At 42.2% G+C, this 14,237-nt stretch overlaps 1 protein-coding gene across 4 annotated transcripts in view; it reads left to right on the top strand.

Moving 5' to 3' along the window:
• Positions 1-14,237, top strand: part of ACACA (acetyl-CoA carboxylase alpha) — a 325,016-nt gene that overhangs the window by 58,375 nt on the left and 252,404 nt on the right. For all 4 annotated transcript variants that reach the window (XM_030222052.1, XM_030222054.1, XM_030222053.1 and 1 more), the window contains exons 3-4: positions 8,619-8,751; positions 11,431-11,569. In XM_030222052.1, the coding sequence (XP_030077912.1) occupies positions 8,619-8,751; positions 11,431-11,569 (272 nt within the window). The remainder of the gene's footprint in view (positions 1-8,618; positions 8,752-11,430; positions 11,570-14,237) is intronic.

The following is a 14,237-nucleotide window of genomic DNA, read 5'->3' on the forward strand; positions in this document are numbered from 1 at the left end:
ACTACATGAGTGAGAGATTTTGTGCTCATACAAAGGCCTTTACATATGACCCCCTTATAAGAGCATTTCTATAAGGTGCCCCTATATTTAGACACCTGGAAGGGACCTATGTGGAGCCTGTTCCTTCTTTCCTATATAAAACAGTAGTGTATCTGGGTTTATATGTATAAACTTGGTTAGATGCAAGCACTTAATGCCAGCTGTAGAGCTGGGGTAAATGCTGATACCTAAATTCAGGACATATGAGCGTAACTTACAGTATTGTGTAAAATATGCGTGTAAATACGTGCCTGTCCGTGTTCCACTGAGACTCCACCCATGTGAACACCCACCTGTAAAGTACCTGCTATCGAGGATAAATGCTTATTACAGAATAGCACATAGTTGGATTATCGGCACTTATGCTCATTCGTGCCAGTATTTTTGTCATTTCTTTATTTCTTTCAAATTTCTATTCCACACAATCCTGCATTCTTGACGGATTACAAAGTCACATACACAATAATAAAATACATCACAAACCTCGGATCAAAAACAAAACCAATTACAAATAACAAAAATTGTTTCCATATCCGTGTAGTTACCTCTCCACCTCACAAACCCGTGAAACCACCTACCTCCTCAAACGCTTTTGAAAATAAAAATGTTTTTAACTGCTTTCTAAAGGTAAGTAATGTTTTAGCTTTACACGTTTCCACTGACAAGGTATTGCAGAGCTTAGGCCCTGCAATTTGAAAAGTCATAGCCCGAAGACCTACCAAGCTAACAGATCGAAAACTTGGGACATCAAGCAAATGCTTATTCTCAGACCTTAAAGAATTAGTAGGCCTGTACCTTGTCAGAACCGATGCCAGCCAAGGTGAGCCTGCATTACTCAATGCTTTAAAAATCAAGTTGAGTACCTTAAATTCAATCCTATATGTAATTGGTAACCAGTGTAGTGATTCTAAAGTAGCTGCATTGTGCTCCTTAATTGATATACCTACAAGCACCAGTTTCACCTTGGACTTGGTGCTTAAATGTTGGCAGTTGCTTTATAATGCACAAGTCCTCACTGCCTCTGCTTGATCTCCACCTGCACATGGTTCTCTTACTTCTGAGGAAGGTGTTTTGTGAAAGAACCAGGGCTTTTTTTTGAGGGGGTACTTGGAGGTACTGAGTACTGGCACCTTTTCCATTGTGTGCTGAAATTGGCCCATGGTCCCCAAGTTTTAATGAAAGAGCTCAGGCACTATACACTAATTCTGCCTTGTCATAGATTCTGTGACTGGTTGCAGGGGGCCTGGCTATTGTGGGGTGAGTTCCTCAGTGATCACCTCATCCCTGAAGGGTGGCCTGACATTTGAGTACCAGCACCTTTTTTGCTAGAAGAAACAAGAACACACAGGACACAGCGAAGATGACTCAAAGATATGGTTTCTAATCGATGCTTAGAGTTTAGAGAAGGCGACTCTTGACTGTCGATCTTGCATAGCTTTGTTTTCTGAGCATTTGGTGGCTTTTTATTTTCCCGCCAAAGGAGAGGGTTTCACATTGAGGTTTCATTATACAAGATTTTTAATTTGATAGTGTATCGACAGACACATGGTCTTTCCATAGACATTCTTGAAAGACTCCTGAGGCAGGCCGGTTGGTCGAAACTCGGCCGTACAGAGTCTTTTAAGCAACAAAATAAATTTGGACTTTTTAAGCATCATCTAGAAACCATGTCTTTGTGTCATCTTTGCTGTGTCCTGTGTGATTTTGAGTGTGCGAATACTTGTGTTCTGTGTTTACATTGTTTTGTGAAAGAATACATAAGTGGAAAAAAATCTTTCTATTTTTGCTTGAGTTTCCTTGTTCTGTGGAATGGACTTTACTTCTATTATTGCGGTGAGCTTTATTGATTTTTGACCATGTTTTCTTTCATAGCTGCATTTCCTGGAGTCTCTCTTATTTGTTTTGACTGGGCTATATTGTAAGCTCCATGGAGCAGGGATTCTCCACATCTCTATAGTGCTACCTATATCTAATAATGCTATAGAAATGATAAGTGGTAATGGTAATGCAGAAGTGTTTGTGTTTTGGTTTTCCCTCTAAATTCTGTGCATAGATCTTCTCTCTTGTGTTGCTGGTATGAGATATTACACACCAACTCATTGGAGGCAGGCTACCAGGCCTAGTTTTACATCTAACATAGTAACATAGTAGATGACGGCAGAAAAAGACCTGCATGGTCCATCCAGTCTGCCCAACAAGATAAACTCATATGTGCTACTTTTTGTGTATACCTTACCTTGATTTGTACCTGTCCTTTTCAGGGCACAGACCGTGTAAGTCTGCCCAACACTATCCCCGCCTCCCAACCACCAGCCCGTCCTCCCATCACCGGCTCTGGCACTAGTGTAGTGGTTCGCAACCCACTGTCTTCGGACCTTGGGTCTTCATTGGACCATTACAGGGAGTCTGCAGGATACAGAGAAGAGTGTTGTCATGCCACTGTAGTCCACGTGAGCAGAATACAGAAGCTGCTGTAGAGGCAGGAGCAGCAGTGGCTGTGATGGTGGTAGCAGTATCAGTAGCAACAGGGGGGGGGGGGCTGGAAGAAGCAGCAGCAGTGGGGGTAGGATTGGAGGTGGCTATGCATGCTGGCAGCAGAGGTGGTCACTGTGGTGCAGCCAACAGTGGCAACAATGGAGGTGGGATCAGAGGCAGCTGTGGAGGCTGGTGGGTATTGGCTGGAGAGTAGCCAACCTGGTAGGGGCTGGCTGGGGGGAGAGAAAGAGAATGGCTGATAGGGACTGGATGGGGGGGGAAGTGGTGGGAACTGGATGGAGGGGGAGGGGGAGAGAGGGTGGGAGGGGCTAAAGAGAGACTGTTGGGGACTGGTGGAAGTGAAGAGAGAGAAATTGTTTGGGGGGAACGAGAGAGAGAGAGAGAGAGAGACACGTGTGCGGACTGTCAGGGGGTGGAGGGAAACTGGTGGAGATGTGAAGAGGGCTAGTGGGGATAGGCTTGATGCTGAGGGGAGTGGGGTCCAAGAAGAGTAGTACTTTATTGAGGATAATAAGAGGTACACACAATCACAAAAAGGTTGGGAATCTCTGCTTTAGTGCGTCTCGAGATTTGCAGTTTCCTATTTTCTTAGTTCAGGGCTTCCCAAACCTGTCCTGGGGACCCTGCAGCCTGTCAAGTTTTCAGGACACTCGTAATAAGTATGCATGAAAGAAATCTGCATGTATTGGAGATCAATATATGCAGATTTATCATATTCATCTTCATTCTGAATATTATGGAAACCTGACTGGTTGTGGGGTCTCCAGAACAGGTTTGGGAGCCTTATGATAAAGAAATGGAAGTACAGCCACTTGGATGCAATGAGGTACAACCTTCATTTAGAGCTGTGCCTGTCTTTCATGATTGAAACCCTCTGATTATCCTAATTGTCAGTGTACAGATTCTCAGTCTCCTCTATGTAGTTTTTGGGGAGGGGAGCAGTCTCTCATGTGTCGCCAGTGGTTTTATTTCATGTCATTTTGTTAAAAGTTTTAATTATGCCCATCGCTGAGTTTTAACCATGTTATTTCTTTCTTTCTTTCTTTTATTTTATTTTATAGTCTGCTCTTAAAATTCTAAGTGAATTACAGATGAGATATACACAATAAAAATAAACAAAAAAACAATCCATCCATAAGTACATAAGTATTGCCGTACTGGGAAAGAGCAAAGGTCCATCAAGCCCAGCATCCTGTTTCCAACAGTGGCCAATCCAGGTCACAAATACCTGGCAAGATCCCAAAAAAGTACAAAACATTTTATACTGCTTATCCCAGAAATAGTGGATTTCCCCAAATCCATTTAATAACGGTCTATGGACTTTTCCTTTAGGAAGCCGTCCAAACCTTTTTTAAACTCCGCTAAGCTAACCGCCTTTACCACATTCTCTGGCAACGAATTCCAGAGTTTAATTACACATTGAGTGAAGAAAAATTTTCTCCAATTCTTTTTAAATTTACTACATTGTAGCTTCATCACATGCCCCCTAGTCCTAGTATTTTGGAAAGCATAAACAGACGCTTCACATCTACCCATTCAACTCCACTCATTATTTTATAGACCTCTATCATATCTCCCCTCAGCCGCCTTTTCTCCAAGCTGAATAGCCCTAGCCTTTCCTCATAGGGAAGTCATCCCATCCCCTTTATCATTTTCGTTGCCCTTCTCTGCACCTTTTCTAATTCCACTATATCTTTTTTGAGATGCAGTGACCAGAATTGAACACAATATTCGAGGTGCGGTTGCACCATGGAGCAATACAAAGGCATTATAACATCCTCATTTTTGTTTTCCATTCTTTTCCTAATAATACCTAACATTCTATTTCCTTTCTTAGCCGCAGCAGCACACTGAGCAGAAGGTTTCAACATATCATCAACGATGACACCTAGATCCCTTTCTTGGTCGGTGACTCCTAACGTCGAACCTTGCATGATGTAGCTGTAATTCGGGTTCCTCTTTCCCACATGCATCACTTTGCACTTGTTCACATTAAATGTCATCTGCCGTCTAGACGCCCATTCTCCCAGTCTCGTAAGGGCCTCTTGTAATTTTTCACAATCCTCTCGCGATTTAACGACTTTGAATAACTTTGTGTCATCAGCAAATTTAATTACCTCACTAGTTACTCCCATCTCTAGGTCATTTATAAATATGTTAAAAAGCAGCGGTCTCAACATAGACCCCTGAGGAACCCCACTAACTACCCTTCTCCATCGAGAATACTGACCATTTAACCCTACTCTCTGTTTTCTATCTTTTAACCAGTTTATAATCCACAATAGAACACTACCATCTATCCCATGACTCTCCAATTTCCTCTGGAGTCTTTCATGAGGTACTTTGTCAAACGCCTTCTGAAAATCCAGATACACAATATCAACCGGCTCACCTTTATCCACATGTTTGTTCACCCCTTCAAAGAAATGTGATAGATTGGTGAGGCAAGATTTCCCTTGACTAAATCCATGTTGACTTTGTCTCATTAATCCATGCTTTTGAAAATGCTCTGTAATTTTGTTCTTAATAATAGTCTCTACCATTTTGCCCGGCACCGACGTCAGACTCACCGGTCTATAATTTCCCAGATCTCCTCTGGAACCTTTTAAAAAAATCGGCGTTACATTGGCCACCCTCCAATCTTCCGGTACAATGCTCGATTTTAAGGATAAATTACATATTACTAACAATAGTTCCGCAAGCTCATTTTTTAGTTCTATCAGTACTCTGGGATGAATACCATCTGGTCCAGGATGATGTTTTTGAACAGCATCCACGCCTGATGTAAATTTTTGACCCTCGCAGTCGCTCCTCTAAGTTTTTTTTTTCACCGTTCTTTTCATTTTATCATAGTCTCCTTTTTTAAAGTTAAACGCTAACGTATTTGATTCCTATGTATACTTACTTTTAAAGCTAATATCAGATCCGATCATATTATGATCACTATCCTTTTCCCCTTTACACATGGAGTTTCAATCGACAGTGATTCCAAGAAGTGTTTTGTTTCTTGCAGAATTTTCAATCTATTTGATTCAAGGCTCTCGTTAATATACAATGCTACCCCTCCACCAATTCGATCCACCCTATCACTACGATATAATTTGTACCCCGGTATGACAGTGTCCCACTGGTTAGCCTCCTTCCACCAGGTCTCAGAGATGCCTATTATATGTAATTTTTCATTTAGTGCAATATATTCTAACTCTCCCATCTTATTTCTTAGGCTCCTGGCATTCGCATACAGACATTTCAAAGTATGTTTGTTGTTCCTATTTACATCATGCTTAGTGCTTGACAGTATTAATTTGCAATCTTTTGTCTGATTTTTATTTTTATTTAAGGACACCTGATCTACTATGGTCTCTTTTGCAACCTCACTGTCAGGATACCCTATCTTCCCTGTTTTGGTGATATCTTTGAAAGATACCTTATCCTGAACCATGCGCTTTTGAGCGACTGTCGGCCTTCCCCCATTTCTAGTTTAAAAGCTGCTCTATCTCCTTTTTTTTTAAATTTAATTTATTAATTTATTACAAATGTTTAACAAGTACAATACTTGAAAAGTAATACAGGCGTATTAATTGACTAATAAATGAGTCAATAAAAATATAAGAAAATTAGTAAAGGAAAAATATGTCTTCTTTAGACCACAATTGTGAGAGAAGGAGATACGTTTTCAGGAGAGAATTTAAGGAATATTGTTAAGTTGTATATAGTTTAACACACAATACACCCGATTCATTATACATTTAAATCAATCCATAAGATGTACTATCAAGCTGAAATCAACTTTTTTTTATTAACAAAGGCATTTAGTTGTTCTGGTAAAAAGAAAATATATTTTAGCCCTAAATATTTAATCACACATTTGCAAGGATAATTTAAGTAGAAAGAATCTCCTATCTCTAGGGCCTTCCTTAGGGTTAGAAATTCTCTTCTTCTTTCCTGAGTTTGTCTTATAACATCCGGGTACATCCATATCTTTTTCCCATAAAATAAAGATTGTGATTTTTTTTGAAAAATAAACATTTAACTGCTTCCAAATCCTGTTGAAACACAAAGGATACCAACAAAGTCTTTCTTTCAGAATTTTCTGATATGGATGATTCAAGAATCTCAGTTAAATTTAAGTTCAATTGTTTTTCATTTCTTTGGAGTTTGAGATTCCATCTCTAATTGACGTTCTGGGGAGTTTTTCTATATCCTTTTTAAATGCCGACGCCAACAGCCTGGTCCTACCCTGGTTAAGGTGGAGCCCATCCTTTCGGAATAGGCTCCTCCTTCGCCAGAATGTTGCCCAGTTCCTAACAAATCTAAAATCCTCCTGCACCATCCAATATTCAAAGTGATGTAAATGGTCCAAAGAGCCTCCTGACTATTTAAATTGCTTGTTTATGGCTAACCGCTTAATATTTGCAGTATTGTCTGAGCTGAAACTGGCTAACTTGTGGGCGTTCCGGGGCAGAGTAGGCACTTATATGGTGAAGTGCCGACATTCAGCCCTTAACCACATAAGATAACTACATAAATTGAGCCGCATAAAAAAACAGTCCCATCTTATGCAGTTAAGGGCTGAATATTGCACTTAATCACATAAGTTTTAGTGGCCCTCATATACCTAGATATTCTTCGCTGGTGTCCGGACATGGCCTGCATTGAATATCCAAGAATACAGCTGGTGACGGACATAAAAATACTGACTGCCTCCAGCTGAATAACGACCAGAATGCTAACAATAAAAACAAACAGTCTAAATACATCAGAAACATATAAAAAAACAATACATCCAAAAATGATAAAATATCATAAGCTGTCTTCTCAGCAAAACATAGACATTAAAACAATTCATAACATGTAAGACAAACAGGTCAGACAAACTTCAGACATAGCAAGCCCAATGTTCTAAAAGGGCTGAGCTCTTAAATTTAAGCTCCTAAGTTAGACTTCCTAATTTGTGCCTTATTTTCAGCCAAACAGCCTTTGAGCTGAAAATGTATCTTAGTTAGAAGCTTAAAAGGTATGCTTATAAATTTAAACCTGCTATTCATTTGTCGAGATTTATGACCCTAATATATGAGCCTAGACCTGAAAGTCAATGCTAAGTTCCCTCTCCTAAATTCACCCCTATTGCCATCCACTTTTTATGCTCCTAAATTTAGGAGTTTAGTACGCTCAGCCCTAGTACATTTTCAAAGAGGCCAACTCAGGAGCCTAGTTCTCAAGTTTAGGAGAATAATTGCTTTGAATATTAGGCCTGACAATTAAAATATAAGCTTCATCAATAAAATAAATAAAAAACTGATCAGTATAACTATGTCTAACATTATTATAACAGGATTCATTAAACAGCTATGTTTTAATTCCATTATGGAAATCTAAGAAGTCCATCACTGAGCAAAACTCTGTTTGTAACTGACTCCATAAGCAGGGTCCAATAATTGAGCAGGCATGAACTCAAGTGCATTCACTTTTAACGAAGTAAATTCTAGATCAGGGGTTCTCAACCCTGTCCTCAGGACACACCAAGCCAATCAGGTTTTCAGGATATACACAATGAATATGCATGAGATAAATTTGCATACAGTGGAGGCAGTGCATTTGGATTTATCTTATGCATATTCATTGTAGATATCTTTAAAATCAGACTGGTTTGGTGTGTCTCAAGGACTGGGTTGAGAATGCCTGCTCTATACAGATAATAATTTCTAATTGAGACAACCAGTGGCAAAGATTTCATCATCTTCAACATTTTAAACTTTATTGACAACATCTTATATTTAAGCGTAACATGATCAGGGCTAGAGTAATGTGCTCCATAAACTTTGTACCAGTTTTGAGCCGAGCTACACAGTTTTGTACAATCTGTAGAGCTTTGATCAAAACAGCAAGAAGCCCCCAAAACAGGGCATTAAAATAAGCAAGGGGAGGTTGAACGAAATGTTGCAGAACTGTATGAAAACTGTTGATAGAAAGATGTAGATGTAACCTACTTAAAAATGACAGCTTGTACTAGATTTTTGCAACAAGCTGCTTTGGATGTTGGGGTACAGACACTCAAGGTCTTCTTTCTGTTTCTGCTGCAGACCCAGCATGTCTGGCCTGCATCTAGTGAAGCAAGGTCGGGAGCGGAAGAAGATTGACCTACAAAGGGATTTCACCGTTGCCTCCCCAGCTGAGTTCGTCACTCGTTTTGGGGGCACTAAAGTTATTGAGAAGGTTAGTAAAGGTTTCTATTTTATTAAAATCAACAAAAATCACAAAATTCTCCTTCACTGTGAGTCTGTGTGCTTGAGAAAGCCAGTCATTAAAGAAAATGTCATTCTATTAGAGTGCTAGAAAGGGGATAATTCTATATAGGGTGCTCTTAAGTTAGGCATCCAACTTTAGGTGCTCAAATGAGAGATAACAGAACTTGAGTGCCAAAACGGTGGTAAAATGGCAGGTATGTGTGTAAGTGCATTATCCTACAACTGGGTGCCTTAGAGGCTTATTTTCAAAGCACTTAGCCTCCCAAAGTTCCATAGAAACATATGGAACTTAGCCTCCCAAAGTGCTTTGAAAATATGCCTCTTAGTGTTCCCGTATGTAACTTCAAAGGGGGTGTTCCTATGGGAGGGGCATGGACGTTCCCACTGTTTTAGCAAGCCCTTTATAGAATACTTCCTTTTGTTTATGCAATTTCAGCATTTAGGCACACCCATATACATGGTATATGTGGTTGTGCTTAAAGTTGGGCATGAACATGTTGACTTTTGCTAGTATTCTATAACAGTTTAGGCGTGCTAATAATTTGCCCTTTATTGAATTGACCCCCGAAGTGACTTAAGATCTTCAGATACTCCCCCCCCCCCGGCTCTACATGTTGTGATGAGGCTGTAGACCAACTCCTGAAGGATGAGGGTAGGGACTGTTCCTTCACCCGGAATTAAGGACTAAATGCAAGAGTTAACCAAAAAAAAAGTCCATAAGGCAGTGTGTTCTAGTTTCAGTAGTCTATAAATCTGGCTACTGGTACACTGATGGTGAATTTCCAAAACAGCTCAAGTCCTCTTCTGGAAGCTGATCGGCACTTTTGGGGGGGGCTAATCTTCTTAGAGATTACCATAATCAAATATACTTTCCTGGCTTCCCCCAGACTCCAGCAACCATGGCTCCAAGTAATATGGGTATTTTCTTTTAAAACAAAACCAGGCTGGTTCCTTTGACCAAAGATTGGGAGCCTTTAGCCTAACCAGCCTCCACACTCTGGATAGTACCAGCACTGTCTTTTAACTCTTCTACTACCATCCTCCACCCCCAACTGTTAACTAAAAGAAAACACAAAAGAAAACAGGTAGCTGATTTTTCCCTTTCTCAGCTTCTAACATTCTTCTGAAGATAACAACAGGTATAAATGTTTAACCTTGCCAAATCATACACTTCATTTGTAAAGTATTCCTTCCCAATGGTTCTTTAGGCAGAATTCCAAGCAGGGTTTCTCCCCCCCCCCCCCCCCCCCCCCCCCCGAATTCTATGTAATAGGCAGTTCCTTCTACTTCTTCTTCCCCTCCTTGTTGACTGATTTTTATATGCTGGATAGGAAGGTTCTGGAATGTGCCTGCCCCTGTGACACACCTTCTGCTTACTCAGGCTTCCCTGCTGTAAGCTTTCCGAGGGCAATTGGGACTCCATTGTCTCCTCTCTCCCTATTGGATTCCAGACTAGGATTTCCTACCTTCCCAGGGCTTCAAAACAACAGTACACTTCCCCAGCCTGCGTTTAACCAGGTCCACTTATAAGATCCCTGCCAGGTTGTCCACCCCAGACAGACTTCCACATTAAGGCTACTGCTTATTCTGGTTACCATTGTGACAAGGGAGAACAGGGAAGAGCATAAGACGGCTCACTTGTCACAACATCAAAAGCTATTTTATAATCTAGATCCCACATTCATTTGCCCCTTGTGTACATAAATAAGAACAGAATATAACAATAGCCATACTGGGTCAAACCGATAATCCATCTAGCCCAGTATCTTGCTTCCAACAGTGGCCAATTCACATCACAAGTACCTGGCAAAATCCCAGATAGTAGCAGCATTCCATACTACCAATCCCAGTGCAAGCAGTGGCTTCCCCTTGTCTATCTCAATTGCAGATTATGAACTTTTCCTCCAGGAACTTGTCTAAACCTTTTTTAAACTCAGATATGCTAACCGCTAGAAGGGAAGCAGAGAGAAAAGGGAGAAATAATACGTAGGGCCCTAGGCACTAAGCATAGACTGTAAAGGAGTGAAGAGAAGACAGCCAAGATCGGAGGGAAGGCAAAGTAACGGAAAGCAAAGTTAAGAGGGAGATTTTCTGTCTACTTTTATACACTGGATTAGGTAACTTCAAAGTCTGAAATAGTTTTACTTTGTATTTATATTTTATAACCTGCTATATAGTTATGGAATTTATTAAGTGCTATGCAGCACAGATTAATACAGAGGAGAGGGTTGAGGCTTCTTAGGAGCTAAAGCATACAACTTCCTGTTGCCCTTCAATTTGTTCTGCACTGCTACAGTTATTATTTTTTTTTATTTGCATGAAGTCTTTATTAACAGTTAAGACATATAATAAGAGACACAAAGCAACATGAGCCGTACAGCACGCTCTGTCTCTGCATAATATACACCATTATACATCGTTCTTAACCTTCACCATGTAACAATATAACACTTCAAGATTTTATAAACTTGTTTTAGTTTTCTGATTCCCCCACTGCTACAGTTATTAATAGTGGAAGGGAAGATACAGATGGTAGGACAAGGGAGAATAGAAGGTGGGGTGATGGAGGGTCATTGAGAGGCATAGGTGGTTGGGTTTTCTCTTTCAAAAGGTTGGCAACATTGTGACCTTTTATTCCTCCCTGCAGGTTCTGATTGCAAATAACGGGATTGCGGCTGTGAAATGCATGCGCTCCATTCGGCGCTGGTCCTACGAGATGTTCCGCAATGAGCGGGCCATTCGCTTTGTGGTCATGGTAACCCCAGAGGACCTGAAGGCCAATGCAGGTGGGTTCCTGTGGTAGGCAGACTCATCTTCCTCCCCCTCCTCCCCCCCAACATTGCACTCTGCTGGTGTTATCACTGCCGTTGCATCAGCACCAGTGTCACCTGTTCATGTCCTGATATGAGATACATCTTAACAGCTGCCTCAGAGCACAGCCCTCATCCGTGTGCTCTCCCTGCTGCCCTGTTTTCCCTGTTGTAAAATGCTCAGTGATTGCAGTAGGTATTAAGTTTTAAAGCATTCTTGAAAAACTTTTGAAAAAAAGCCACATGGTTTTTGACCGATGAATGAACTCATTATCCCAGTAAGACAGTGTAAATATCAGTGTTTGAGTATCTGAGTTCTCACTATTTATTTAGACTTGTCGCATCTTGTTTTTGGTGTGGTATAAACTGCTATTAACCCTCATAACTATTTTTCAGTATGTCTCTTGATGTGTGTTACCTGCAGGTGAGCACACTCGACATGTGCTGTGCTACTGTAGCTTTTGCTTCAGTCAGATGTTGAAAGGGCCTGCCGCCTTATCCATATCAATCTTCTGATTACTAAGCCAGTCCTGGTTTTGCCCTGTTGCATGCATGGAGTTGTAGTTCTGATTTCCCTAAGACAAGCAGGAACTAGATCTCCATCCATGCAATGAGACAGAAAAGAGCAAATCTGCATGTGTGGATTGATCTAGGTATGATAACAGCCCATGATGTTGCCTGTCCTGTGAGATGTTTGTTTCTGGAAAGCTTATACAGAATTGATATCCATACATACAATGCTAAGAGGCTAAGGGCCTCTTTTGCCAAACTGTGAATGGGCTTCATCGGCATTGATTTGGTAAAACAGACCCTAAGAAGTGTGTTTTGTTTTTATTTTTTTTTTATTTGCTTTAGATAGCCCTGAAAGTGGATTTCAGGTTTTTTTTTCTTAGAGGTTTATGAATAAAGGGTTGTCATACGATGTAGGAGGGAGGGAATCTTAGAGGAGATGTGAGGAGATTCTTCTTTAGTGGGGGGTGGGGGGGGGTGCTTATGGATGCCTCCTCTGAGTGGAAGTAGGCAGGGATGGTGGACATATAGAGGCAGTGGTGTGCTGGTAAATGTTTAACAACAGGCTCTCTCCCCGGTCCACCTCTGCACCCCCCCCCCCCATCCACCTCTGCTCCTCTCGTGCACCTCTGCGCCCCCCCCCCCCCCCCCAAATTGCAGAGCTGGCTATAGCCGGGGAATACATTACTCCAGGAAAAAAAATTTAAATGATCCCAGGTTCCAATCTAATTCATGTTTAATGTGGGATAAAATGCCATAAATAAGTAAATAAATATAAACTTTTAATGTTGAGCACCTGATTCTCAAAGTGGACAAATTCCAAACACTATAATGAAAATAAAATGATGTTTTCTACCTTTGTTGTATGGTGATTTTGTTTTTCTGATCATGCTGGCCCAGTATCTGATTCTGCTGCTATCTGTCCTCTTAACTTGTTTCCAGGGCTTCTTTTCCATTTATTTCTTTACTTTCTGCCTTTCTTCTTCATTTCTTACCCTACATCCATAAGTAAAAGCTGGGTCCTCCGCAGATTTGGATCCAGTGGATCCAGCTTCTGCCTATTTTCTTCATCCATGTGCAGTTTTTCTCCTCTCTTCCTTTTCCCTCATCTCATCTGCTTCCTCACTCTTCCCTTCCCTCCATCCATGTCCAGCATTTCTTCTCCCTCTTCTCTCTCCTCCATCCATCCATGTCCAGCAACCCTCCTCTCCCCCTGCCCTCCCCTCCAGCCACTCATGCCAGCAATTCTCTTTGCTCCCCTGCCCCCTCTCCAGCCACCCATGCCAGCGATTGTCTTCTCTCCCCTGCTCCCCTCCAGCCACTCATACCCAGCGATTGCCCTCTCTCCTCTGCTGCCCCTCTCCAGCCACCCATGCCAGCGATTGTCTTCTCTCCCCTGCACCTCCTTCAGCCACCCATGTCCAGCGACTCCCTTCTCTCCCTTGCCCCCCCCTCCAGCCACCTATGTCCAGCGACTCCCTTCTCTTCCCTGCCCCCCCTCCAGCCACCCATGTCCAGCGACTCCCTTCTCTCTCCTGCCACCCCCTCCGGTTGTTCAGCGAATTCTTTGGGACAGGCTGCCGGTGCTGACCCTCCCCCACTGCCTGGATCGCTCTTCAAAATGGCCGCCGAGACTTACAAGGGCGGCCTCCAAGACATCAGCAGAAGTCTCGCGAGGCTGCCGCTGGAAGTCTCGGCAGCCATTTTTAAAGAGCAATCTGGCAGCGGGGGAGGGTCAGCGCCGGCAGCGGGCAGGCAAGACTGCCTGCCCCGAAGAATTCGCTGAACAAGGGAGGTGAGGGACCACCTCCCTGTAGGAACCCTGTAGGAAGGAGGGAGGGAGGAAGGAAGGAGAGCCGGCTTGCTCTCAGGAACAACCGGCTCGCAAGTCGGTCAAAAATTTAACAACCGGCTCTTGCGAGCCAGTGCGAGCCGGCTCCAGCACACCACTGTATAGAGGCCCAGGACAGAAATTCGGAGAAGGGCTGGCTCAGTCTACCTGGAGTCTGTACCTTCTTCAGCTTCACGCTTGCACCCCCTAATGCCAGCCCTAGAGGTAGCAGCATTCAAAAGTAACAGAATTCAAGCAGAGGAAAGGAGGAGTGAGATGACCTGAGGGAGGTAAGGGCTGTTG

The sequence above is a fragment of the Microcaecilia unicolor genome, chromosome 13 (assembly GCF_901765095.1).
Source record: "Microcaecilia unicolor chromosome 13, aMicUni1.1, whole genome shotgun sequence".
Lineage (NCBI taxonomy): Eukaryota > Metazoa > Chordata > Amphibia > Gymnophiona > Siphonopidae > Microcaecilia > Microcaecilia unicolor.